We start from the raw sequence: 27,997 nt of genomic DNA, 5'->3' as shown, positions 1-27,997 counted from the left end.
CAGTTCTTTCGTTCTTTCCCAAACGTTGTATTTCCGCGCAGAGGAGCCGCCCCCGGCCTCCCAGCCTTCCCGGCCCCTCGCTCCCCGGCCCTCCCCCCGGGACCCCGTTTCAACATAAAAAAGCAAGTTAAAAAAAGAAAACACGATCACTCGCTATCCACGCCGTCCACACCGTCCACGGGCCCGGTTCCCTCGGCCCACGAGCCGGGGCACGCTCTCTCGTGGCCCCGTCTCCTGGGGGGGCTGAAGGGCCCCTTCCATAGGAGGGAACCGGCCACGGTCTGGGTCTCCTCGGGCCCCGGGCCTGGAAAGCTCTCCCCTGGACTCAGGAGTCCGAGGTCAGGAGGGACCGAGATCCGGGCCCAGAGGCCGCACGGCTTGACGCGCCCAGGGGGATCCACGTGGCCGGCCAGGCTCCGTCCACTCCCCTGGTAGTCAGACTCGGGGGCGGCACCGGCTGCCTGGGAAGGGTGCCCCCGGTCGGATGTGCCATCCTGGGAAGGAGCAACTAGGTGCCCACTGGCCTGGGCCCCGGTGTTCCTGGGCCCCAGCTCTTCCCAGTCTAGATGTGCAGTCCCAGGGAGGGTCCGTCGGGGGCTCCCCCGGCAGCGGAAAGTGGGAGACGCCCGCTGTCCTCAGTCGAGGGCTGGAGTCCGAGGAGGTGGGGGGCTGGTGCCCCCCCTCCCCGGCCCCTCTCCACCGCCAGGCCCGGGCCCCCTTCCCCCCCGCCGGTGGTTCCCGCTCTCATACTGCCAGGTCCTTGGGGTGGCTCACGGACTCAGCCAGGCCTAGGTACTCGGGGTTCTCGGCCGTGGGCGTGGCCGCAAAGCCATTGGGGGGCGCCCCGGGCTCGGGGGGGCCCTGGTCCCAGTAGTAGAGGTTGTCGAAGGCCCGGAGGGGGGCGGGCCGGGGGGCCAGGTACTCGGGGTTCTCCACGGCCCCCGCGAAGGGGCCTCCGCCGAACGCGTCCTTGACCAGCCCGTTCCTCCCGGGGGCCGGGCCCTTGGGGCGCTCCAGGGTGGAGGTCGCCGGCCTCAGCGGGCCGGATGCCAGGGGGCATTCCAGGGGCGAGGGGGGTGGGGGCCGGGGTTCCAGTTGGTTCACGTACTCTGGAACGACAAGGGGTTGGGGGGGGGGCACCCCACGCGCCAGCTTCAGGGGCCGTACCCGAGCGTCCCTCCTCCTATCCTGCCCCTCCCGGGAGGACCAAGAGCATAGCCGACCCCTCCCTGGCCAGAGCGTGGGACCCACGAGTCCCGATCCCGACGTGAGGCCGCCCGCCGCTCCCCGGGTCTCCCGCCTCCTCCCCCCGACCGTGGCCGCGGGGGGTCCGCACCTGGCGGGGGGTCCCCGGCGTGGGGGACGACGTAGCCGTCGGCCTCGGGGGCAGGGAGGCTGGTGGGGTCCTCGCTGTAGCGCTGCAGGAGGCTGTTTTCCCGGGCGGGGGGACCCTGCTGCCCCTTGGCCACCCCCGTCCCGGTCTCCCCGTCGAACACGTCCGAGCCGGCGCCCTGCGACAGGTCCGACGGGGACCGCGGGGGCTCCTCGGGCCCCTCCGCCTCCACCGCCAGCTCTCCACCACTCTGTGGGCACGGAACAGGTGTCACCGGGGGCGGGGAACAATGCCGGGGGGGTGAGCTGCCACACGGGTAGGGGGGCGGACAGTCGCGGGACTGGTGCCTGGAGTGGGGATGGGTGACCGGCATGGGGATGGGCTGGCGGGGGCTGGTTGCCAGGGCCGGGGTGGGTGCCTGGACACTGTCAGCAGGGGCGAGAACGGGCGGGCAGAGGGCTTTGCCCCGAGCCATTCCCCCAGGGAGGGACATGGTGAGTCAGGGGGAGGCCCCCGCAAGACGGCGGGCAGGCCGAGGCCATCCGCGGGAGAGGAAACCGGCGGAGGGCTGGTAGCAGGGGAGCAGCAATGGACGTTGGATGAGGGGGGTGCTGTACTGACCCCAATGGAGGAGGGGTGGCGGCGGCCGGCGGTGGGGGCCGCGGGCCCGGGGCTGAAGAAGCCCTGGTGGGGGACCAGGTACTCCTCCGCGTCCACCAGGTCCTGCATCTCATCTTCGTCCAGCAACGAGCCGTAGAAGGTGCTGTCCATGGGGCTGGCGGGGCCCGACAGCTCCTCGTTCTGCGGGGGGAGACGGGGGCTCTGGTGCCGGACCGCGGGTCCGCCCCCCGCAGCCCGGCCCGGGAAGAGGAGGGGTGGAAAGAGGGGGAATCCGCCGATCGATCCATAAAAGGTATTGAACAATAATAGCGATAATAAATACGGTATTATTAAGCGCTTTCTCCGTGCCAAGCGGTTTTCTAAGCTCTAGGATGGATACAGGTTCATCAGGTTGGACACAACCTGTCCCATATTGGGCTTACCCTCTTAATCCCCATTTTTAACAGATGAGGTAACTGAGGCCCAGAGAAGCGAAATGACCTGCCGAAGGTCACACGGCTGACACGGGGTGGAGCCGGGATTAGAACCCATGATCTTCTGACTTCCAAGCCCGTGCTCTACCCACTACACCGTGCTGCTGTTTACTGAGTGCTTACTGCTGGCGGAGCACTGGACTGAGTTTTGTGTCTCGGTGGGGGTGATTTCCGAAGGTCGGCGGGAGGGACAGACGGTTGGGGGGTGGTCCCTCGAGGGGCCGGGCCAACGGGCAGGTTGCCGGGAGGGCAGGGGGAGGGACCCCGGGTACCTGGATGACGACGAAACGCTGGGGGTCCCGAGCCATGCGGGAGAACTCGGCTACCAGTTCCCGGAAACGTGGGCGGCACTCCGAGTCGATCATCCAGCCTGCAGGGTGCAGGGATAACGCCGACAGGACAATGCCCACGAGGATCTCTCGTCTATCTCACCGCCGACCTCTCGCCCACATCCTGCCTCTGGCCTGGAACACCCTCCCTCTTCATCTCCGACGGACAATTCCCCTCCCCTCCTTCAAAGCCCATCTTCTCCAAGCGGCCTTCCCTGGCCGAGCCCTACTTTCCTCTTCTCCCACTCCCTTCTGCATCTTAACTTGCTCCCTTTATTCATCCCCCCCTCCCAGCCCCACAGCTCTTATGTACCTATCTGTAATTATATTTATTTATGTTACTATCCGTCTCCCCCTCTAGACCGTAAGCTCGCTGTGGCAGGGAATTGTTACATTGTACGGTCCTAAGCGTTTAGTACGGTGTTCTGCACACGGTAGCGCTCAATAAATACGACTGACTGACTGACCGGCGAGCAAGTCCCCCTACTTGCCCTCCTTTCATTCAGTCGTATTTATTGATGCTTACTGTGTGCACAGCACTGTACTAAGCGCTTGGGAGAGTGCAATACAACAATAAGCAGACCCATTCTCTGCCCACAATGAGCTTCTTCCTCCCCTCCAGTGGCCTAGCCCTGCCTGAGGGGAGTCCCAGAATCCAAGCACTTAGTACAGTGCTCTGCACATAGTAAGAGCTCAATAAATACTATTGAGTGAATGAATGAATCCAGGGCAGGTGGACTGACCAGAGGGGAAGTTGGGCTTGCTGTCACTCACACAAAGTAGGGGGTCCTGACCCCACTGTCGTAGCCCCGGCTTGCTCTGCCCAGCCTCAAACGGAGGGGTGGGGACGGGGCTGCTGGAGTCGGGGGTCCAACACGCTCGATCTTGGCCGGGGTTAGTTTTGCGATACCCTGACCCAGTCCCACAGGGCCGGGACCCCCAGCCTCAGCCCTAGCCCCTGCCTTCGCTTCAAACGGCAGGGACTGCCTCTATCTGTTGCCGACTTGTTCATTCCAAGCGCTTAGTACAGTGCTCTGCACATAGTAAGCGCTCAATAAATACTGTTGAATGAATCCTCTCTGCCTTCCTCCAGCTTGGGTCACCAGTGCTCCTCCTTTAGACTAGAAGCTTGTTGTGGGAAGGGAATGTGTCCACTTATTGTTATACTATACTTTCCCAAGTGCTTAATACAGTGCTCTGCACACAATAAGCGCTCAAATACAACTGACTGACTGACATTTTCTCTACACCCCCTCTCGGCCTCTGTAAAGACTCTTTCCACAAGGATCTGTCCTGCCTAGATTTTTCTCATGGAGTGGTTTTGACTGCCCACCCCCAGCCTCAAAGGGTGGGAGGCCGCACCAGCCCCCGACCCCCAGCACCTCCGCCGGACCCCCTAGCCCAGTTCAGGTGGCAGGTGCGGGTCTGCCCGCCACGGCCCAGGCCGGCCTTCCGACTTACACTTGACCATGATCATGTAGACGTCGATGGTGCAGATGGGGGGCTGGGGCAGGCGCTCCCCCTTCTCCAGCAGGTCGGGGATCTCTCGGGCCGGGATCCCGTCGTACGGCTTCGCCCCAAACGTCATCAGCTCCCACACCGTCACGCCTGGGACGGAGATCCACGTTTTAGAGGTTCTCTCCAGGCCCACCGCCTACCTGCTCTGCTTCTCCTCCCGGGAGGCGGAGGGGGGTCTCCCTACCGTAGCTCCAGACGTCACTCTGATGGGTGAAGCGCCGGCGGAGAATCGACTCCAGGGCCATCCACTTGATGGGAACCTGGGGTGGGGAAGGATCACGGGCTGAGCCGCTGGGCATTAGTGAGCATCCTGCTCTGTGACCTCTGGGAGTCCTGGAAGGGTTGGGGTGGACAGAGGGTCCCAGGAACTCTTTTCTTCCTCGCAATCTCATGATGACGATGATGTGCCAAGCACTGTTCTAAGCGCTGGGGTAATCAGGTTGTCTCACGAGGGGCTCACAGTCTTAATCCCCATTTTACAGAGGAGGTAACCGGGGCACAGAGAAGTGAAGTGACTTGCCCAAAGTCACACAGCAGACAGGTGGCAGAGCTGGGATTAGAACCCAAGACCTCTGACTCCCAAGCCCGTGCTTGTTCCACCGAGTCACGATCCTTCCTCTCCCCAGAAAATCTTCTTCCGCAGCTCCAGCTTCTCCCGAACCACCTCAGCCACTGTGAACATTTGTGCACATGACTTTGTAAATCCGTGGCAGCCCCTGAGGTTGGGGACCGTGTCTCTGACTTTCTAGACTGTAAGCTCGTTGTGGGCAGGGTATGTGTCCGGTTATCGTTGTACTGTACTCTCCCAAGCGTTTAGTACAGTGCTCTGCACACAGTAAGCGCTCGATAAATGACTGAATGAACGATCTTGTCCAGCATCCAGCAGGGAGGCAGAAGGTAGTGTGAACGTATGTATATTTTCTCCCCTTTGACACTGGCAGCCCCTCAAGGCAGGGACTGTGTCTCTTCCACCCCTCTCTGTCCCCCCCAACCAGCACCCTGCATTGGCTGTGGGGCCGACCTCAACTGCGATATTCGTTGAGCGCGTTTACCATGTGTCCAGCATTGAAGTAAGCACTGGGTTAGATCCGAGATAACCGGGTCCCACATGGGGCTCACAATCTAAGTAGGAGGGAGAGCAGGAATTGAATCGCCCTTTTGCAGATGAAGGAACTGAGGCACAGAGAAGTGACTTGCCCAAGTTCACCCGGCAGATAAATTGGCAGAGCTGGGATTAGAACCCAGGGCCTCTGAGTCCCAGGCCCGGGCTCTGTCCACTAGGCCTCGCTGCGACTCACCTTGCCTCCATCCGCGTGGTACTCCGTCTCATCGATGTCCAACAACCGGGCCAGGCCGAAGTCAGTGATCTTGACGTGGTTGGGGCTCTTGACCAGCACGTTGCGGGCGGCCAGATCCCGGTGCACCAGCCGCACCTCCTCCAGGTAGCTCATCCCCTGCAGGGACGGGGGGGGGGGGGGGGGCGGGGGTCCCTCAGCAGGCCTCCCTCCACTCTGGAAGGTCCAGAGGAGGCGGGGGGGCAGTGTGACCGGGGATGGGCAAGACTCAAGGGATCGCAGGAGTCAAGATGTCATCTGGTCCAGCCCCTACCTCTGACAGGAGTTCCTTCCGATCCTTTTACTACAACCCAACCACTACGCTCTGCTCCTCTAATACCCACCTTCTCACCGTCCCTCCATCTCATCTATCACTACCGACCTCTCGCCCCCTTCCTGCCTGGAACGTCCTCCCTCCTCATATCTGACAGACAATGACTCTGCCCCTATTCAAAGTCTTACTGAAGGCCCTTCTCCTCCAAGAGACCTTCCCTGACTAAGCCCTCCTTTCCTCTCCTCCCACTCCCTTCTGCATCACCCAGACTTGCTCCCTTTACTCATCCTCCATCCCAGCCCCAGGACACTTATGTACTTATCTATAATTTATTTATATTAATGTCTCTCTCCCCCCTCTAGACTGCAAGCTCATTGTGGGCAGGAAATGGTTGTTATTGTACTGAACTCCTCCAAGCACTTAGGACAGCGCTGTGCACACCGTAAGCGCCCAATGAATACTACTGACTGACCGATCCTGTGTTTAGGGATCTCCGAAGTGGGAGATTTCACGAGTTCCCTCATTCACCTGGAGCGCCCAGTGGCCATTCCTTCTGTCTAGCCCAAATCCCTCTCACTGCAGCGACAGCCTATTCAAGGTGTCAGCTTGTAGCCACCCCTGGGTGGAAAGGGACCTGCTTTGAGGGAACGTTTAAAGAGTGAAGGAGCAGTGCGAATCCTCTTCCTCCCTTTCCCCAGAGGAGCTTCTGAATCGAGAAGAGATCCAACCCCATATCTTCCCTACAGGGACTCAGCCCTCCAACCTGGCCCTATTACCTTCCAGGAGCTCTACTCCTAGGCTTATAATAATAATAATAGCAATAATCGTATTTGTTCTTTTCTTCTTTATAATATCTGTTAAGCACTTACTATGGGTCAAGCACTATTCTACGCACTGGGATAGATACAAGCTAATCAGGTTAGTCAAAGTCCCTGTCCCGCACGGCGCTCAGTCTTAATCCCCATTTTTACAGATGAGGTAACTGAGGCACAGAGAAATTAAGTGATTTGCCCAAGGTCCCACAGCGGACAAATGGAAGATCCAGGATTAGAATCCACATCCTTTTGACTCCCGGGCCTGCGCTCTATCCACTCGGCCTTTCTATCTTCACCCCACACCTCTCGCCCCCCCCCCCCCCATCCCTCGGCCCCCACTGCCCCAAAACGCCCCCCAAAATCCCACCCAACTGCACCCCCTCTCCTGGACGCTGCAACTCGAGGCCATGGAAACCGTTTCCAATTCCCCCCTTCCCTCCTTGTCCGCCACCCCCTACTTTCTAACCCACCAGCCCAATCCATAGCCCCTTTCCCCACCCCTAGCTCCTGTCCTGCTTGGGATTGTCAGTGTCCACGTGGATGGTCACTGTCTGTACGTTCATTCATTCGACTGTATTTATTGAGCACTCACTGTGTGCAGAGCACTGTATTAAGTGCTTATGTTTGTCCTACTTCCCCTCCCTCATAGGCCCCAGGTGCTCAGGTGTCTGGAGGTCAGGAAGGCCCGGGGGTCACAGCTGGGGTGTCGGGCAGGGAGCACCCACCTTGGCGATCTGCACACACCAGTTGAGCAGGTCCTGGGAAGCCAGGCGTTCCTTGTTCTCTCTCACGTAGTCCAGGAGGCAGCCGTAGGGCATGAGCTGGGTCACCAGCTGCACCGTGGACGTCAGGCAGATGCCCAGGAGACGGGAGACATAGGGGCTGCCCACCCCGGCCATCACGTACGCTTCCTGTGAAGGCCACCCGGGGGGGTGTGGCGGGGGGCCGGCGTTAGGGAGAGAGGGAGAGGAGCTAGAGGGGGCAGGGGAGGGGGACCACCCTCCATGGGCACCGAGTCTTGGCCTCAAGGTGTTTCCCCACGGCTTCCCCCTTCAAAGCCAGGATGGGCCACGGACACCGTAGCAGGGTTCTCACTCCCGGTAATGATAGGTAATCAATAATGGTCACTAATAATCCCAAGGTCCCTTTGTCCCCGGGCGGGTGGGGTGTCCTTACGTCCAGGATCTCCTTGTTGGCCTTGGGAGATGTGTTTTCCCGTAACACCTTAATAGCCACCGGGATCTTCACGTTCTCCCCGTCTGGGATCCAGATGCCCTGGAGGAGTTGGGGGGGGGTCGAGGTGGGGGGGAAGCTTTCAGGGGACATCAGGGAGGGAGGAGAGTCCCAGGCCCCATCCCCAACCCCTGGGGGCGTTTTTTGTTTATTGGTTTGTTTTTTATGGTATTTATTAAGCACTTACTTTGTGCCGGGCACTGTACTAAGCTCTGGGGTAGGCACAGGTTAATCGGATCAGACACAATCCCTGTCCCACATAGGGCTCCCCGTCTTTATCCCCGTTTTCCAGATGAGGTAACCGAGGCCCAGAGAAGTGAAGCAACTTGCCCAAGGTCACACAGCAGGCAAGTGGTGGAACATGGATTAGATTCCAGGTCCTTCCGGCTCTCAGGCTGGTGCCCACCCCGGCCCCGGCCACCCACCCCCTCCACACCGGCCCCCAGCCCCGTGGCCCGGCTCCACCCTCTGCTCTCCAGGCCCGGCCCCAGCTGCCCCACCCCCGCGGCCCCCTCGGCCACGGCCCCACCCCCTCACCTTGTAGACCGTCCCAAAGGCACCCGAGCCCAGGACCTTCACTTTCTTGAGCTCCGTCTCTTTCAGAATGCGCATCTGGGCCTGGTTGGGCAGCGCCCCGCTGGGCGTCAGCGGCTCCACCAGCTGCCAGGGGGGTGGGGAGGGACGGCCGGAAGGTTGGATCCTGGGAGCACAGTCCCTCGCAGCCCGCTCCCCAGTTCTGCAGCTCCCCCAACCCACCCCATGGCCCCCACAGCCCCCCAGCTGGCCACACTCCTATCCCACAGCCCTTCCAGACCTGGAGCTGACCATCTTCTAACGCCCCCCTGACCGAAGCTCTGAAGCTGGCCTCCCTCTGACCCCCACAGCCCCACCCAGCCCCAGAACTGACCACCTCCGACCCCCACCCCAGCCTCCCCACTTCCAGAACTGACCACCTCTGACCCTCACAACCCCCTTCACCTCCAGAATGAGCCACCCTCTGACCCCCACAGCTCCACCCAGCCCCAGAACTGGCCGCCCTCCGACCCCCACAGCTCCAGAGCTGTCTGCCCTCTGCCCCCCGCCCCCTCAGTCTTCCCAGCCCACAGCGGGCCACCTTCTGACACCCCCAGTCCCCGCAGCCCAGAGCTGGCCACCCTCTGACCACCCCCCCCCCCGAGCCCCGACAGCCCCGGAGCGCTTAATGCTCCCCACCGTCCAGCCCACCTCGGTCTCCTGCAGCAGCCGCCGCATGGTGTGTTTCCGCTCCTGCTGCCTCCTTCGCTTGATCCAAATGCCGGTGGCCAGAATGAGGACCACCGCGAGCAGCACGCCCACCGCCCCCGCGATGATGGACGGCACTGGGCTGGGGGCGCAAGAGCCGGGTCAGGGGAGCAGCCCCGAGGGGCAAGGGTGGGGGAAAGGGGCATGGGGCAGGCAGCGCCAGGGTGGATGAGAGCCCGGGGGAACACCCCTCCCCCCACACCGGGCCCAACTCCACCCCGCCCTGGAGGAAACCTGGGCTTCTGCTCCGCCGGGCATCCGTGGGCATCCAGCACAGCGCAGCTGGGGAGGAGAGGAGCTGAGGTGAGGTGTCAGCCCCACAACCCCACTCCCGACCCCGGGCAGCGCATCCTGTCCCCTCCCGCCTGCCCAGGGGGGCCGTCCCGCCCTCACTCACGAGTGGGTGCAGTTGGTGGGGCAGATCTGGCAGATGCCGTCCTCATCCGGGAACTTCCAGATGGGCACCAAGGAGAGGTCGTGTTTGAGGCCGCTGGGGCAGGTCTCCACGCAGAAAGGCGGATCCTTATAGTGGGCACAAGCCACGCACTCGTCCGCTTCCTGTGGGCGTAGGGAAGGTCGGGCGGCTGGCGTGAGCAGGGGAGGGGGAGCCGGGTGTGGGTGGCTGGAGCATGGGCAGGCTGGGCCCGGAGTTGGGGGAGAGACAGGCGCGGGGACTCCCCTCCCCCTGCCCATCATGGCCTCCATCCCACCCGCCGCCTTCTGTGCCTGAGCGCGCCTCACCGATCCGAAGCAGGTCTCTGTGCCGTTCTGCGGCTGGCACTCTTGGTGGCACGGCAGGCAGCGCCTCTCCCTCACGTACTCTCGAGGGGAGCTGTGGGGGGAGGGGGAGAGAAGGCTAAGTCAGGACTCAGGACACCTCAGCCCCTACCCCCGACTCCCAGGGGCCCGGCTCAGTGGGCGTCTCCATTCCTCGAGTCGACACGGCACCCTCCCCACCCCGACGCCCGCACGGAGGGGCCGTACCCGTGGTGGACGCGGCACCCCCACATCCTGCACCGAGGGGCCGTACCCACGGTGGACCTGGCCACCCACCCCGCGCCGAGGGGCCATACCCATGGTGGACACGGCATTCCTCCACACACTCCTGACCCCTCAGGAATTGGCTGCAGCTGACACACTGGGAAGGGCCAGGGCCCCAGCACTTGCCCTGGGCACACAGCTGGTTGCAAGACTGCCCTTCGCTCACTGCAGGGGAGACAGGGGGCAGGGGGGCAAGGAGGCACTGTGAGGCCCTCCATCACAGGGCAACCTCCAGACCTGACTGGTATCACACCCTGGGAGGCGGACAGCTGGGGCAGAGCGCTAAGCGGCAAGCGCCATTCTCAGACACAGGGCCCTCCCCTGGCACCCGGGCTTCCGATCCTGAGAGATCAGTGGGCACACTCCGCGAGGCCCAAGGGCTCCAGGCCACAGGGGGCATGTGCCAGCACTGGGGCATGGATTGGGGGAATTCAGCTGGCATTCACGGGCCACCCCCCAAAAAGGTTTTCCAGTACCCACCCTCTTCAGATCCCCCAACCCCCGGTGGTCCAGAAGAGGGGTCGGGGTGGGAGGGGGCTGGCCTTACCACACTCATTCGTGGGCCGATTGGCACTGGAGAGCAGGGCCTGGTGGGGGTTGCGGAAGAGATGGTCCCAGGGCACGGTGTCGATGAAGCAGAGGCGGGCGTTGTGATGGATCAGCGCCAGCCCGCTGCTCACCTCACGTAGCGAGCGCAGCCCCAGCCATCTGATGCCCAGGTGCTGCAGGGTCAGGGAGTAGGCCCCACTGGAGGGGATGGGAGAGGAAACTGAGGCAATGGGTACTGCTTTCCCTACCTGCAATCCCCAGCGCTGCTCCTCACCGATGCCCCCCATTCCGATGCCCCGCTATCGGATCCTGAATGTCTGTTCCATTCCCTCTATTCTCCCTAATAGGTCATCCAAACCTTTAAACCCTCAGCTTCTGCAGCACCCATGGCCCATTCGTTCATTCGATCGCATTTACTGAGCGCTTACTGTGTGCAGAGCACTGTACTAAGCACTTGGGAGCATAATCTGTGCATTCCCTGCCCACAACAAGCTTACGGTCTAGAGGGAGAGGCAGACATGAATAGAAATAAATAAATGACAGATATGGACGTAAGTGCTGTGGGGCGGGGAGGGCGGACGAATAAAAGGAGCGAGACGGAGCGACGCAGAAGGGAGTGAGAGAAGAGGAAAAGAGGGCTTAGTCAGGGAAGGCCTCTTGGAGGAGATGGGCCTTCAATAAGGCTTTGAAGGAGGGGAGAGTCGTTGTCTGTCGGATATGAGGAGGGAGGGCGTTCCAGCCACCCCTTCTCCCTCCTCTGCCCCCTGACACTCCCCAGCTCCTCCCACCGCATCCTCACTTATGCAGCACTCTCCCCCGGATGAGCCGCAGGTTCTGGAAGACGCTGAGGTCTGACAGGCTTTCCGGCCAGGCCGAGATGAACAGGTAACCTGGGGGAAGGAAGGGAAGGGGTCCATGAGGTCGGGGGGGGTGGCAGACAGGAGACCCCGCCGCCCCTCTCCAGACCTCCAGGCAAAGAAAGGCATCAGAACCTGGGTCTTCACGTAGGACCCTAGGCCTGGACCAGAGAACAAGTACGTGGATTCGGGGGGGGGAGGGAAGGAAGGGTGAGGGAGGGCTGGGAGAGCTGTAGACAAGAAGACAAGGCGGGGATGGCGGCTAAGAGACGCGGGGGGACAGAGCTGGGACGGGATGCTAGGGTGCCGGGACAGGATGGGGATGCCAACGCCGGATGTGGCGCCCAGATAAATTACCCACCTGTGATCTCCTCCAGGTTCTCGAAGACCTTGAGCTGGTCGGGCTTCAGCGGGAGGGTGTTGGTCAGGGGGTCCCTGGAGTGGGGTCCGAGGGCAGGGCCAGAGGAGGCCCCAGAGCCACCAGTTACCTCCAGACTGTCCCCTCAGAGCTGCCGACCCTTCCCCCCAGCCCCCCACCATCCCACTCCCCATTTTAGGCCTCAACCCTTGTCCCCTGTCTTTTCCGGAACCCCCACCGCTCAACTCCTGGCCTGAGCCCAGCCCCCCCAAGCTTTCCGCTCCTCGAGCCCTCTCACCCAGCGAAGCTCTCAGGCAGGAAGGCCAAGCTCCCAAAGAGCTTCCTGCACCCCTTGAAGCTCTCGATGTTTTTGGCGGTGACGGCTCGGACTCCTCGCAGGTCTTCTCTGCCCAGCCCGTAGCACACTGGAGGTGAAGGGGGCGGGAGGGAGAGACCACGGTGCCCACCTCAGACACCAGCCCTTCTCTGCCAAGCCGGGCACTGGCCCTGGCCCTCAGGTCCCCCTCACCCTCCTCGGTTTGCAACAGAGACTCCTTCCCCACCTCCACGGGCAAACTCTGCCCCCAGAATAATAATAATAATGGCATTTGTTGAGCACTTACTATATGTCAAGCACTGTTCTAAGAGCTGGGGTAGACACAAGCTAATCAGGTTGGACAGTCGCTGTCCCACTTGGGGCTCACAATCTTAATCCCCATTTTACAGATGAGGTAACTGAGGCACCGAGAAGTGAAGTGACTCACCCAAGGTCACACATCAGACACGTGGCACGGCCTAGCGGATACAGCACGGGTCTGGGAGTCAGAAGGACATGGGTTCTAATACTGGTTCCACCACTTGTCTGCGGTGTGACCTTGGGCAAGTCACTTCACATCTCTGGACCTGTTACCTCATCTGTAAAATGGGGATTAAGACTGTCAGCCCCATGTGGGACAGGGACTGTGTTCAACCCAATTTGCTTATATCCTCTCCAGCACTTATTACAGTGTCTGGTACATAGTAAGCACTCAGATTATTATTACTATAAAGTGGCAGAACCAGGATTAGAACCCAGGTCCTTCTGACTACCAGGCCCGTGCCCTATCCACTAGGCCACGCTGCTGCCCCACGGCCCAGTCCTCTGCCCCCACCAGGGCACCCTTCCACCCGGGGCACCCCAGGTACTGGCCCAGGACGGCTCAGTGTTAAGACTCTGCCATGTGGAGCTGGTCGGAAGCTAAACCTGCCCAGGTAGTTCTGGTCCCCACACCTGGATAGAGGAGAGACCAGCTGAGGTGGGGTCAGCAGGAGGGAGCGGGGCCTGTGAGTTGGGGGTCCAAACAACCAGGAGCAAAGTTAATTTGGGGTGGGGCGGGGCCCAGCCTGGGAGGGGGGCCAGCCAAGGGGAGGGGCAGCCTCACCTTTGGGACATGGCTTGTTGCATTTTTCACACCGCTGGGTCCCATCCTCGGTGGTGACTTCGTGGTTGTCCAGGGGACACACTAGGGTGCAGGAGCCCACTTCCGTAGCCAGGTAGTTGTCTGTGGGGAGACGTGGCGGGCGGAGGGTGGTGTGTGTCGCACCCTCACAACCCGATTGGTGCTTTCTGCTCTGCATAAACGTGCCCTCCCTCTCCCTGATTCACTGTGTTCTCCAGAGCCCTTCAGGGAGTCCTCCATACCCCCTCTACCCTCCATTCCCCGCTGCCCACCTCACACACCCAGGACACTTCACTCCCCAGCTCCTCTTTACCAAGTCATGTCCTTCCCCTCCTTCCAAACTCAAATACCACACACTTCCTCCAGGAAGTCTTCCCAGGTTAACCCCCCCCCCCCACCAAAAATCAAGTCACTCTGAGCACTCCAGCTCCCTGGGCCTGATCGTGGGTCAGTCAATTAATCGTTTGCAGAGCACTGTAGTAAGCGCTTGGGAGAGTACGATATAACAATATACCAGACATATTCCCTGCCCACAGCGAGCTGAAAGTCTAGAGGGGGAGACAGACATTAACATAAATGAGTAAATGACAGATATGGACATAAGTGCTGTGGGGCTGGGAGGAGGGGGGATGAATAAAGGGAGGAAGTCAGGATGCCGCAGAAGGGAGTGAAAGAAAAGGAAGAGGGCTTAGTCAGGGAAGGCTTCTTGGAAGAGATGTACCTTCAGTAAAGAGTGGGGAGAGTCATGGTCTGTCGGATACGGGGAGGGAGGGTGTTCCAGGCCAGAGGCAGGATGTGGGTGAGAGGTCGGCGGTGGCGACGTAGCCGAGATCAAGGTACAGTGAGAAGGATAACAATAAAGGAGCGGAGTGTGAGGGCTGGTTATAGTAGGAGAGTAGCGAGGTGAGGAAGGAGGGGGCAGGGTGATTGTGTGGGGGTGCATCTGTGTATGTACACGTGTGTGTTCCCTGTCTCTTCCCCCTTCAAGCAGACAGGCTCTTGAGGGCAAGGACCAAATCTCCTCTCCCCCTGGCCTCGCCCTAATGATCTCTGCCCAGGCCAGGGATGGACACTGCCCCCATCACCCCCGGCCTCACTCCCCAGGACGGTCACTCACAGGGGCACGCGGTGACACAGCTGGCCCCAAAGGTGTAGCGACCGCCGGGATTGGGGATCGACTCAAACATGTCCGAGTTGTAGATGACCAGAGGTGGGCAATGCAGCTCACAGGTGCCGCTGTGGTTGAAGTTGAGGCAAGCCTGGAGGCGGGGAGAGAGGGTTAGGGACCTCTGGGGTTCCGGGTACCTCCTGGCACTGCCAGGTCGCAGAGCCACCCATCTCTCTCCGGGTCACCCGCGCTCGAGGATCTGGGTGAGGGGTCCAGCAGGCCCGGGATTCACCGGGGTGCCTTCTGGCCCCCTGGCCCGGCCTGGCACGTGGCACATACCCGGGGACGCTTCCTCTCCTCCACTCCCCTGCGTTGCTGCTCAATCAGTTGATGGAGCAAGCAGTGGTATTTATTGAGCGCTACTATGGGCAAAGCACTGTACTAAGAGGTTGGGAGAGTGCAGGAAACAACATGGCCCCGTGGAAAGAGCTTGGGTTTGGAGGTCAGAAGAGCTGGGTTCTAGTCCTGGCCCCGCCACCTGCCTGCTGAGTGAACTTGGGCAGATTACTTCACTGTGCTGGGCCTCAGTTTCCTCCCCTGAAAATAGGGATACATCTATTATTATTACCCCTCTCAAGAACCTTACAATCTAGTGGGGTGCCCTACTTCTCTCCCACCCCCCCACCCCAGAGGGTGCCACAGCGCCGGAGGGGTAGGTAATGTCAGGCAGGACACAGAAAGCAACGTGGCCTAGAGGATATAACCTGAGCGTGGGAGTCAGGGGGCTTGGGTTCAAATCCCGGCTGCATCACTTTTCTGCTGTGTGATCTTGGGCAAGTCACTTTGCTGGGCTGTGCCTCAGTTACCTCATCTGTAAAGTGGGGATTAAGACTGAGAGCCCCACGTGGGACATGGACTGTGTCTGACCTGAATCCACCTCAGTGCTGAGTACAGAGCTGGGCAGCGTGATCAGGTGGCAAGAGCTTGGGAGTCAGAGGATGTGGGTTCTAATCCCAGCTCTGCCACTGTCTGCTGTGTGATCTTGGGTAAGCCGCTTAACCTCTGTGTGCCTCAGTTACCTCAATTGCAAAATGGGGATTAAGGCTGTGAGCCCCACGTGGGACTATGTGATTACCTTGTATCTACCCCAGAGCTTAAAAAAGTACTTGGCACCTAATAAGCGCTTAATAAATACAGTAATAATAATAGTTATTATTATTACATAGTAAGTGCTTAACAAATGGGGTAAAGGGAAAAAAAGGCACAGCTTCGCTTCCATGCCACGCCCTCATGGGAGTTGCCCTCAGAGAGGACCTGGAAAGAGAGTTACATATTCCCCCTCTCCCACCTCAGAGGATGGTATGGAGACAGCGGGTACCAGGTGGGTACGTACCAGGCAGTCGGAGTGCTTGGGACCGGTGCAGCCTGCCGCACACTGCTCATGACAGCAGTCGGTAGGCAGGGGTCCCTTACAGCGGGCACAGCCGCTGGTGCAGATGGTACTGGTCACTGTCGGCGGGTGGGGGAAAGGGAGGTGGTGGGTGAGACTCCTGTGCCCGCCGAACCCCTGCTTCCCCCCTTCTCCCACTCCGACCCCAAACCGGAATCCTGCCCCTTCCCCACCCTCCCTCCCAGCCCTCTCCACCCCGGGCCCCTCGGCCACCCCGGGACTCACGGCTCTGGCAATTCTGGGCACCTTCTCCCCAGCATTTCTGGGACTTACAGGATGAGGAGCAGGGGCCGCCTGGGCAGTGAGAGATAGACACGGAGTCAGCGAGGTGCAGGCAGAGGCAGAGATACGCGGGACAGGCTGTCAGAGGGTGAGAGACACGCAGGGGCAGAGACAGAGAGAGGATGAAACAGAGATACAAAGAGACAAGCAGAGAACGAGAAGCAGTGGCAGACGGACAGAGTTCAAGAGACAGAGACTGGGGAAGAAACAGGAGCCTCCCCCTACTCAGAAGAGAGTTGAGGAGTAAGGATAGTTGGAATGGGGGTAGCAAGGGCTGAGAAAGGGGCTGGGGGCCAGCGGGACTAGGGGAGGATTCTTAAGACTTCCTGGGTTACCTGGATGCTGGGGTTACCTGAGTTGGGGTTACAAGGTACCAGGATTACAGGGCACCAGGCTGCCTGGGTTATGGGAAGCCAGGATTATCTGGGTTTCAGGGTTATGGGGAGATGGGGTTGTCTGAGTTACGAGGCACCAGATTACTGGATTAGTGGTTACCAAGATTAAAGGAAGCTGGGGTTATGGGGCATCAGGGTTACTTGGGTCAGTGTTATGGGGCACCAGGGATGTCAGGGTTAGTGGTTACCAGGGTTACGGGGAGCTGGGGTTTGGGGAGCCAGGATGACCTGAGTTGGTGATTACGAGGGTTACAGGGTGCCGGGGTTATCTGAGTTAGTGCTTTATCGGGGTTATGGGACACCTGGGTTACCTGGGTTGATGGTTATCAGGGTTACAGGGAACTGGGGTTTGGAGAGCCAGGTTTACCTGGGTTGCTGGTTACCGGGTTATAGGGTGCCGGGGTTACCTGAATTAGTGGTTTACTGGGGTTATGGGACACCTGGGTTACCTGGGTTAGTGATTACCAGGGTCATGAGGAGCCGGGGTTTGGGGACCCAGGATTACCCGATTTGGGGGTTATCGGGCCTATGGGGTGCCAGTTACCAGGGTTACGGAGAACTGGGGTTATAGGGAGCTGGGTTTTCAGCGGCGAGTGGTTCCCAGGGTTATGGGGAGCTGGGTTACAGGGGTTAGTGGTTACTAGGGTTACCGGGGAACACTCACAGATGCGGCTGCGGTTACTATCGATGTTGAAGACGGCTGGCTCGTTGTGTCGGTAGACGACGTCTTCCCACAGCACCGTGTCCTGGTGGCACAGCTGGGGGTTCCCCTGGATCAGGACCCCTCCTTTCAGGATCTCTGTGGGCGAGGGCGGGGGGTGGGTGAGAGCAAGGCAAGGGGCTGCCGCCGGGAACCGTCGTCTCCTCCTCCACTTGCCCCTGCCCCGCTTCTCCCATCCCACCTCTGCCCCCTGCTCCACCCACACCACTTTTCACTGGGACCTGGGGGAAGGGAAGAGCTCTTAAAAGTGCTCTTCAAGTGCTTCGTACAGTGCTTCGCACACAGTAAGCGCTCACTAAATACATTTGAATGAGAGCAAGCAGAGAGATTGGGGAGCGGCAGGGCCTCCGGCGAGCTGACGCTCCGCCAGGCCCGGTCCGCCCGGGCTGTTCCCAAGCAGTCAGTCATTGGTATTTTCTGAGCACTTACAGTGTGCAGAACACTGTACTAAGCGCTTGGAAGAATAAAGGAAATAAGTCGGGGTTATGCAGAAGGGCGTGAGAGAAGAGGAAAGGAGGGCTTAGTCAGGGAAGGCCTCTTGGAGGAGATGTGTCTTCGATAGGCTTTGAAGGGGGGGAGAGTCACTGTCTGTCGGATAGGAGGAGGGAGGGTGTTCCAGACCAGCCTCTCGGAAGCTCCCAGGGTCACTTGGAAGTCGGTGAGAAGGACAGCTTTCGGGGGGGGTGGCCGGGGCCACAGTGACGTCATCACAGCCGGAACCCCCCGAAACTGGCACTTATGCCACCCTCCCTCCCCAACCAGCCCCTGCCCTCTCCCTGTTGGGCATGTCTGTCTCTCTGTCTGACTGGATGCCCCCTGTCACTCTGCTGTCTCTTCTGGGGGTCTCTCCCCGCTGGGGTCTATCTCCCCTGCACCCCACCTCTAGGAGGGCTGACCGACACTCCCCTCCCGCCTCTCGGCCCTCACCCGTGAGGCTGCGGAGCTGCAGTTCGCGGAGGCCGGCGTGAGCGGGGGCCCCGGCAAGGCCGCGGGGGCCGTTCTCCAGCACGGCCAGAGCGTAGCGTTCCTCGTACAGCTGCGTGCCCCGCACCACCCGCAGCCGCTGCAGCGGCACGAAGCTCACCAGGCTGTGGGCGATCAGCACGTAGCCATGCACCTCCTCGATGGTCTGTCGGGGTGGGAAAACATGAGCTGTGGGGGCCCCTCCAGTTTGGAAGCCAAGACGTCGGGACTGCTCTCCAGGCCCTCCACCCCACCGAGAAGCAGCGTGGCCGAGTGGATGGGGCACGGGCCTGGGAGTCAGAAGGTCCTGGGTTCTGATCCCGGCTCCACCACTTGTCTGCTGGGTGACCTTGGGTAAGTCACTTAACTTCTCTGTACCCCGGTTACCTCATCTGTAAAAAGGGGATTAAGATCGTGAACCCTGTGTGGGACAGGGACTGTGTCCAACCCAATCATCTTGTACCTACACCAGCACTTCTAATAATAATAATAATAATAATGTTGGTATTTGTTAAGTGCTTACTACGTGCAGAGCACTGTTCTAAGCGCTGGGGGAGATACAGGGTAATGAGGTTGTCCCACGTGAGGCTCACAGTCTTCATCCCCATTTTAGAGATGAGGTAGCTGAGGCACAGAGAAGTGAAGTGACTGGCCCACAGTCACACAGCTGACAAGTGGCAGAGCCGGGATTCGAACCCATGACCTCTGACTCCCAAGCCCCGGCTCTTTCCACCGAGCCACGCTGCTAGCGGCTGGCACATAGTTAGAGCTTAACAAATCCCATTACTACTATTATTACTGAGGGTATTCTCTCAGGGGAGGGGGAACGGTGGGTATAATAATAATAATTATAATTAATTATAATAATTATAATTACTACTACTAATAATTGTGGTATTTGTTAAGCACTTACTATGTGCCAAGCACTGTTATACGCACTGGAGTAGATACAAGGTAATCAGGTCAAACACGGTCTCTGTCCCACATGGAGCTCCCAGTTTCAATTGCCATTTTACAGATGAGGCAACTGAGGCCCGGAGAAGGTAAGTGACTTGGCCCAGGTCGCACAGCGGACAAGCGGCGGAGCCAGGATTAGAACCCATGTCCTCGGACTTCCAGGCCCGTGCTCTTTCCCCTGGGCCACGAGCCCTGCCTGGCCTCACTAGTCCAGGTGGTCCCTGCTAACCCGGGCGGGCCGGGCCCGAGGTTCCTGGTCCGCACAGGGCTCCCTCAGGAGGAGGAGATGGGGTGCAAGGGGGGGCGGGGAGGGCGAGGGGAGTGGGCATGGGGAGTCTCACCTGAAGGAAGGAGAGATCAGTGTGGGCAGGGAGGTAGGTGAGCTCCAGGTTCCCCTGCACCACATGGCAGTGCTGGTACAGTCGCCGCAGCATCTCCACGTGAGTCTCCGGGCTGGCCGGCGGCTGCAGCTTCATGTCCGTGCCCGTGCATACTGGGGCGGGGGGAGGAAGCACGGGGTGGTCAGGGTTGGCGCTGCCCGGCAGAGGCCGAGGGGGACAGGGAACCCCGTCGCCCGGAGAGCAGGGTCCGGCCCGCGGGGTCTCCCCGTGCCCCTGCCCTGCCCCTCCGTCCCGATCCCTCCGGATGGTGGATGGGAGAGGAGGTGGGGTCCCTGCCAGGAGGGGCTGGTTCCGGGGGGAGGGGGTGAGCAATGACTCCGGTTTAATTCCGCGTCAGCGGGGCCCATCCGGAACGGATGTGGGGGGCACCGGGTGGGTGGGGGTAGGTCCCGACCCCGGGCGCCTGCCCCCCGACCCCACTCACCACCATGGAAGACGACCTCTATGACCACATACGGGCAGAGAAAGTCCCCAATTGTCTCCGATGCTGTGCCCAGAGGCCCTGGCTGGATGCCAGGGGGGCAAAAATCCCCTTTAGGGGGTGGGGGGGATGAATCACTCCCTCCACCCCTTCCCCCCAAGGGCACAGTTAACCCTCCCACAGCCCCCGGTTTGGGGAGCTGCATTCCGGGATCGCCCACACGCCAAACTCCTGGCAGGAGCTCCTCACCCACCCCTGATGCCACCCAACCAGCGGGCAGGGAGGGAGGACCAAGGGTCGGAGTTGGGAGCCGCCGGGAGATGGGCAGGGCTCTGGGTGTCACCGGGCCCGGGCCACGCTCGGCCTTCGGGGCGTTCGTCCCATGGGTGCCGAGCGGCACGTGGACCCAGACACGAGCCCCAGCGGAGGCCCGGGAAAGAGAGGGAGACGAAGTGAGCTGCTCCCCGGGCACCCAACCTGGCCCTCGGCCTCCATCCCGCTCGGCTCCACCGAGGCCACGGGGCAAAATTCCAGAGCCGGTTCCCAACTCCCCTGCCACAGAGATGCCACTCGGCGCAGACGCCTCGGGGCTTTCTGCTGGCGACAGTGGCCCCGAGGTGGGCTGGCATCCTGAGGTGCCCGGAGGAGTGGTGCCCGGTACCCAAGAGTGGGAGCTGGAGGGGCAGGGAAAGCAGGTGGGAAGCTGTGGGGCATAATGTACCCTCTACACGGTAAACTCACCGTGGGCAGGGAATGTGTCCGTTTATGGTTATATTGTATTCTCCCAACCACTTATTACAGTGCGCTGCACACAGTAAGCGCTCAACAAATATGATTGACTGGTGGGGGCCGCCACTTGGGGGGATGGCAGGGAGGGGAGGTAATGGTGGGCACGGGGGGGGGGGGGCAGGGACTGACAGGGAGGAGGTTAATAAGCCTGGGCAGTCCTCTGGACAGACCCGTTTAACTGCTCCAGTGAGACATGAGTCACACCTGCTGCGTCTGGCCTGGGGGGGGGTGTGTGGGGGCGGGGTGGGGGGGCAGAAGGGAGGGCGAGGGCAGGGCCGGAGGAGGGACACTAGGTAGGTATGGCCCCCGTGCCCCCCACCCCAGAGTCCTCCCCACTGGGCCTCGGTGACAGGGGCTGGCAGCAGGCAGAACTCCTGGGTTCTCCGCTCGGCCGCTCGGCCACCTCCCCTTCCCCTGACCTTCCCTCCCTCCTCTGCCCCAAGCAGGGGCTTGGGGGGGGTCGGGGGGGGGGAGAGTTGGACCCGGGCATCCTGCTTCCCAGCTGCCTCTGGGCTGAAATGAGGCTTGGACGGGTCAGCCCCTCCCCCGGCTTAGGGCCGAGAGAGAGAAACCAGATCCGGGGGGCTCAGGCCCAGGGACCCTGGAGCCCAAAATAACGTCCCCTCGGCCACCACCCTCCTCCTCCTCCTCTCCCCTCTTCCCCCCCTACCCCCAGCACCCCTCAGCAGCCTCAGCTGCTCCTTACCCCCAGCCTCCCCCCCCCAGTGGGAGCCTCGCCTGGCTCTGGGGCTGGAGGCCAAGGGCAGGTGCAGAAATCCCGCCCCGGGCCCTGGAGCCTCCTTCTCCCCCTCCTTCCCTCCCCGATGGTCTCCGGGCCAGTGGACAGCTGGACCGTCACCCTGGGAAACATGGACAGAAACACATACAACCGATCACGCAGACACAGTAGTAACGCCAGCACAGACACACACAAACTCACAAACACACTCCCTGAAGGGCCCAAAGAAACACTGGCACCCAGACCCAGATCACAGAGATGCCAACACACACACACACACACACACACACAGGTGTACAGAGGCGCACACAAAGACCCAAACACACACACCCGCACATGCTCACGCCCGCTTGCACACAAACACACATACGCCCAGGCACCCAGAGAAACACACCCACATGTATCTACGGTCGCACCCCTGGGAGCTCCCTCATACACAAACACGCTCATCCACACGCACTCATATACACGCCCAAGCACCTCAGTCAATCCCCCAAGTAAATAACCACTTGGCCCGGTCTTTGTCCGCCAATTTGCCTTCCCAGCCAGGGAGCTGATCAGAGGTCCAGATTGACTGTTTGCACAACATGGGGAGGGTGGAAAAGGGGGGAAGGACAGAAAAGGGTGGGAAGAACAGGAGATTTAGGGCAGGGCTGGGGTGGGTCTCCTCACAACTGACTGAGGGTAGGTCAATCTCACACACACAAACACACACACACACAGAGCCCCACTCTGGGGGCCAAGCCCCCCTCTGCCCCCCTCCACTCCCACAATCATTAACCAGCCTCTCCCGGTCGCCCCTCGGCGGGGTCTGCTGAGCCGGACTGCTGCTCTCCAGTCTTGCCGGGCTGCAGGGATGACTGGAGCCCCCCTTCGTGAGCCCCCCACCCCCACACCCAGGCCCGCCGGGTCAAACCGAGATTCCTAAAGCCACCGGATCACCCGATCCATCCCCCTGCCTGCCCGCACCCACTCAGATCGCCGCCCCTCGGTCATCTTGGGCACAGGGTGGGGGTTGGGGGCGGCTCCCCGGTCCCCCTGGGTCGCCCCCTCCCCAGATCTCAACAGCAGGAAGTCCCTCTGAAGGTCTAACCTCCATCCTCCCCACTGCACCAGGAGGCCAAGTCCCTCTGGTCCAGTCTCGGATTTGTTTCGGTAGGCCCTAGCCACCCTGCTGCCCATGTAAAGTGCCCGGGGGTCCCTAGCTCCCCGTCCCCCACCCACCCAATGCCCTTTCCCAACTCCAAGTCCCAGCTGGGGCCGGGAGAAAGGGGTCAGGGTTGGAAATCCAGACGCCTGAGTCCTCCCACCGTGCCCTGGGCTCTCCTGCTCTTCACCTGCTGCAGCTCTGGATCTGGGGGGCAGCTGGGGGTCTGCTCCCAAAGTCAGAACCGTCCTGTCTGCCTTCAGCTTGACCCCTTGAGCTCCAGCCCCTCGCCGCCCCGGGGGGTAGGACTCTTCCCGCACTCATGTTCTCTCTGGGCCAGTTGACCCATGCAGGTGCCCCCTGAGACTTGTCTCTTCTCCAGGCTGGATTCCCCATAGCCCCCCCATCCCGCCTCCTTCTCTACCCCCACCAGCGCAGTGCCCCGTCCCCCGCCCCGTGGCGGAGCCCCAGCACCGTAGCAAGATGGAGGTGGGCAGATGGAGTGCCCCATTGCCCCCCTCCAGGCCACCCATTTCCGCCCAGCTGTCCCTCCCGCCCACAGCCCAGGATGGGCCTGGTTTTCTCTCCCTGTGCCAGGGGCCGCCCATGGCATACAATTCCCGTTTCCCATAGCAGTGGCCAGCCCGGCCTGGCCTGCCCCTTTCCCTGCAGCCTGACCGCTGTTCCTCACCTCCTCACCCCTTAGGGGTCAGGGACCAGGTCGATTTCTCACAGAGGGCATTCTTTTCCCAGTGCTTGGAACAATGCTTTGCACAGCAGGGACTTAATAAATACAATGAGAAGCAGCATGGTGTACAGCACGGGCCTGAGAGTCAGAAGGTCATGGGTTCTAGTCCCAGCTGCACCATTCGTCTGCTGGGTGGCCTTGGGCAAGTCACTTCACTTCTCTGGGCCTCAGTTACCTCATCTATAAAATGGGGATTGAGAGTGTGTGCCCCATGTGGGACAGGGACTGTGTCCAACTCAATTTGCTTGTATCCACCCCAGTGCTTAGTACAGTGCCTCGCACTTAGTAAGCGCTTAAGAAATGCCATCATTATTATTATTACAATTAAAGGAGGGGGGTGGCCCTTCCCAAAGACACCTTTTCCCCTCAAAGGCATCCAAGCTGGGAACCAATAGGTGACTGGGAAAATTCAGGGGGAAGGAAGGGGAAAGGTCCGGGAAGAGAGGCTCCCCCTGACCCTGAGGCCTGGGCTGCAGAAAGAACCACCCTCCCCAACCAGAAGGACTCAGCTCCCCAGAGAAGCCCAGGCTACTGAGACCTTTCTCCAGTACCAATAATAATACTGTTATTTATTAAGCTCCCCATGGGGCTCATAGTCTAAGTAGAAGGGAGAACAGGTACTGAAATGCCATTTTACAGATGAGAAAGCCGAGGCCCAGAGAAATTCTGTCACAGGACCAAGGTCACACAGCAGCCAAGTAGCAGAGCTGGGATTAGAACACAGGTCCTCTATAATGATAATAATAATTATGGAATTTGTTAAGCACTTACTACATGCCAGGCACTGTACTAAGCACTGGGGTGGACCCAAGCAAATCGGGTTGGACACAGTCCGTGTCCCACGTGGGGCTCACCGTCTCAATCCTCATTTTACAGATGAGGTAACCGAGGCACGGGGAAGTGAAGTGACTTGCCCAAGTTCACACAGTAGATAAGTGGCAAGGCCGAGACTAGAACCCATGACCTTCTGACTCCCAGCCCTGCGCTCTGTCCACTATCTTGTACCCGTTTCGTTTTGTTGTCTGCCTCCCCGCTTCTAGACTGTGAGCCCGTGGCTGGCTAGGGATTGTCTCTGTTGCTGAATTGTACTTTCCAAACGCTTAGTACAGTGCTCTGCACACAGTAAGCGCTCAATATATATGATTGAATGAATGGTGCTTCTCTTGCCCCCTTCTCTTAACCCATGACCCTCAGAGGTTTCCCTTGGGTTCTTTTTGCTCCTCCCTGCCTGGTCTGTTGTCCAACCTGAGGATCCAAGGTTGCTAAATAGCACCCAGACCTACAAGCCCGACCTAGTGGAAAAAGCCCGGGCCTGAGAGGCAAAAGTCTTGGGTTCTAATTCTGGTTCTGTTGTGTGACCTGGGGCAAGTCACGTCACTCCTTTCTGCCTCAGTTACCTCATCTGTAAAATGGGGATTAAGGCTCTGAACCCCATGTGGGACACGGACTGCATCCAACCTGATTAGCTTGTATCTACCCCAGCGCTTCGTACAGTGCCTGTCACATAGTAAGCGCTTAAATAAGCGCTTAACAGATGCCATAAAAAAAATGTCTGGGAGGGGCCCATGAAGAGTCAGAACTGGGAGCCTCGGACTAGCTCAGAAAGAGGTAGGGGAGGGGGAGGCTCTGATATCAAGGCCATAGAGGAAAGCCACAGGACAAGACCCCCAGCTTCTCCCACCCCCATCGGTCAACCCCATCCGGGACTGGAAATTTCAGAGACATCTGGCTGAACCCAAACCAAGATAGGAGATTGTCAATAAACTATCACCATGTAGGTAGGTAAACACCAGTGCAGGCTGGTAAATAATGAGTTATCTGCACGGGTATGATATAGATTCCCCCATCCCTGCCTCTCTTCCCAACAACCCCTCCCCACCAACCCGGTATTGCTCCAGAATGGATAGGAACCAAGGTGCCGGTGAGATGCTTGCAGTCAGGGAACGTGTCTATCAACTCTGTTATATGGTACTCTTCTAAGCGCTTACTACAGTGCTCTGCTCACAGTAAGTGCTCAATAAATACCACTGATTGATTGAGAGCCGGGGGCCATCGCAAGGCTGATTTTTACAGAGATGGAAGATGAAAGTCCTGTTCATAAATTGCCAAAACCCCTCTCCCCTTATCACCTCCTGGGCTAACCTCTCCTAGCTGCACCTCAACCGTCCCTGACACCTATAGCCTCATCAGAAGTCAGAAACTCCACAAGGCCATAAGGGAAACTGAGGCGCAGTTGATGCTCACCCCTACCCCTCGCGAGGCCAGCCGGGGAGATAACTAGGAACTGTGCCCTCCGACCCCATCTCAGGCCCTCCCACTGGCCCCAGAATCAATCAATGGTACTTACTGAGTGCTCACTATGTGCAGAGCACTGTACTGAGCGCTTGAACCAAATGCTGCCTGTAATTCCCCCAAGGTTCCCCTGTCTGTCCCAGGATCTCAAAGGCGGTGATCGATCCTCTCTGGCCTCCCCTCCCAGGGGTGGGAGACCCCAGGCAGGAGGCTGGGAGGGGAAGGGGGGGTGCTCAGTGTGCCTTCTTCCTCAGAGAGAACGGGAAGGGTTTACCTGGCACGGAGGCAGAGGGAGGGATGAGCTGAGCCCTCTCCAGGAGTCCCTCGCTCAACGCCTCCTGGGCCAATGAAGCCACTGGCCCAACATGGCTCCCTCCAGCCGAAGCGGCCCGGGGATCTGCACTGGACCCCAAGAAACGAGGCTAACATTAGCCACACGAACACACAGAGACACACACACACAAATACACACATTCAAACCCAGACCCACAAGGATTCATAAGCCCAGAGGTCCTTCAGGCAGACAGAGAGAGGGAACGAGGGTCCCCTCGGGAACATAAAGACACCCCCAGGAGCCCCAGGGGTGCGCAACCCTAGCGTAACAAGGACACTCAACAGACGCACCAAGGGGAAGACCACCCCAGCACACACATAGACACGCACACACACAAACACCACACACGCAAGACAACTCAAACCTGGATGGGCACACTGCCTCTGAAGGTCTGGTTTTCTGTCCACCCCCTGCAGCCTCCAGCCTTCCCCAGGCTTGGGCATCTACCCTGAGAGACGCAGCACGGACAGACTGACAGGCCGACCCTCGTGCTCCCCTCATCCACTAGCTCCCCCCAAACCCTCCGTCTCTTCCTACCCCTTCTTTGGGTCGACCCGTCTCTCCTTTCCCCTGTAGGACGGGACAAGAATGATAACAATATAAAAAGTGGGGCGTTTGTTAGCGCTTACTGTGAACCAAGGGCGGCATTTGATCTAATCAGATCGGACATTCTCCCTTTCCCTCATGGGACTCTCAGACTAAGTAGAAGGGGGTACAGATATTTAATCCCCATTTCACAGAGGAGGAAAGTGAGGCACAGAGAAGTTCAGCGACTTGCCTGCAGACCAGCGGCAGAGCCTGGGACCAGAACGCAGGTCCTCTGACTCTCAGGCCCGTGTCCTTTTCATTAGGCCACACTGCTTCTCTGAATACATTCCCACTGGCCCCCCCACCCATCAAACCCCAGCCTCCCTGACCCCCCAATCCCTCCTGCGGACAGAGCTCTGTCTGGGCTGCCAGTTGTAGTTGCCCAGGACGGATTCTCTCCGCCACCCTCTCCCCCTAACCCCCTTCTGGGGACCCCGACCACCCCAAGGACCCAGAAACGCTGGCAAGGGCACCAGAGAAACTTTCAAAACAACAACAGAGAAGAAGTCTGCCCGCCCCACCCTCCCAGGCCCAGTGTGGCAACCCCACCAGCCAGTTTGACTACCTCTCCCCGGTCTCCCCCGCTGGCCCAACTGGTTGCCGGGCTCTTTCGCGACCTACCCCCACCCGGGGACGGGGGGGGGGGGGGGGTGGCCCACTGGGGCCGCCCCGGGATGGGGACGGGGGACAAAACAGGGGACCCCCCCCCCACCCATCCAGGCCCCCGAGGGACCCCAGGACACAGCCCCTAAAGCACCGGTCCTGTGCGGGCAAACTCTGCGCTAAGCGCCACTCGCCGCGGACCAGGCCTCGGAGTCCGGCCGGACGGTCGGGGCAACTTTCTGACACCTCTCCAGTCGAGGCCAGGCGCCCCCAACCCAGCCCCCCACCCACCCCCGGGGGAAAGTCAAGCCCCCTCCCCTCTGGGCCCTGCGCCCCGGAGCCCAGGCTGCCAGCCCGCCCCGCTTGCCCTCCCCTGCGACCCCCGGGCAGGACCCACCTTGCGTGCTGCCCACGGCCGGGGTCAGCAGGGCCAGGAGGAGACCCCAAAAGTAGCAGTGGCCGCGGGGCAGATCCATGATCTCACCGCGGTCCCGGGCCCATGGCTGTCGTCCGGCCGGAGTTGGGGGGCGGTGGAGGCCGGTCCTGGCCCCGGCCGGGGGAGGAGGGGCGGGGGGCTTTAACTTTCTTGCTCCGGTGGGGGTGG

General features: G+C 60.2%; 1 protein-coding gene across 1 annotated transcript; it reads right to left on the bottom strand.

Moving 5' to 3' along the window:
- Positions 1 to 6: 6 nt before the first annotated feature.
- Positions 7 to 27,935, bottom strand: ERBB2 (erb-b2 receptor tyrosine kinase 2). Its single transcript, XM_029075930.2, has 27 exons — positions 27,791 to 27,935; positions 19,673 to 19,824; positions 18,339 to 18,540; positions 17,355 to 17,489; positions 16,239 to 16,307; positions 15,957 to 16,072; positions 14,573 to 14,714; positions 13,438 to 13,557; positions 12,315 to 12,441; positions 12,020 to 12,093; positions 11,601 to 11,691; positions 10,800 to 10,999; positions 10,285 to 10,417; positions 9,953 to 10,043; positions 9,609 to 9,769; positions 9,446 to 9,493; positions 9,155 to 9,293; positions 8,468 to 8,590; positions 7,874 to 7,972; positions 7,423 to 7,608; positions 5,573 to 5,728; positions 4,459 to 4,534; positions 4,218 to 4,364; positions 2,700 to 2,797; positions 1,955 to 2,134; positions 1,337 to 1,583; positions 7 to 1,109 (listed from the first exon to the last, which is right to left on the bottom strand). Exons 1-27 carry the CDS (start codon positions 27,867 to 27,869, stop codon positions 745 to 747), a joined length of 3,756 nt encoding a protein of 1,251 aa, XP_028931763.1. The 5' UTR covers positions 27,870 to 27,935; the 3' UTR covers positions 7 to 744.
- Positions 27,936 to 27,997: the final 62 nt, after the last annotated feature.

The sequence above is a fragment of the Ornithorhynchus anatinus genome, chromosome 11, assembly GCF_004115215.2.
Source record: "Ornithorhynchus anatinus isolate Pmale09 chromosome 11, mOrnAna1.pri.v4, whole genome shotgun sequence".
Taxonomy (NCBI): Eukaryota; Metazoa; Chordata; class Mammalia; order Monotremata; family Ornithorhynchidae; genus Ornithorhynchus; species Ornithorhynchus anatinus.
This window is presented reverse-complemented; position numbering and strand designations above follow the sequence as displayed.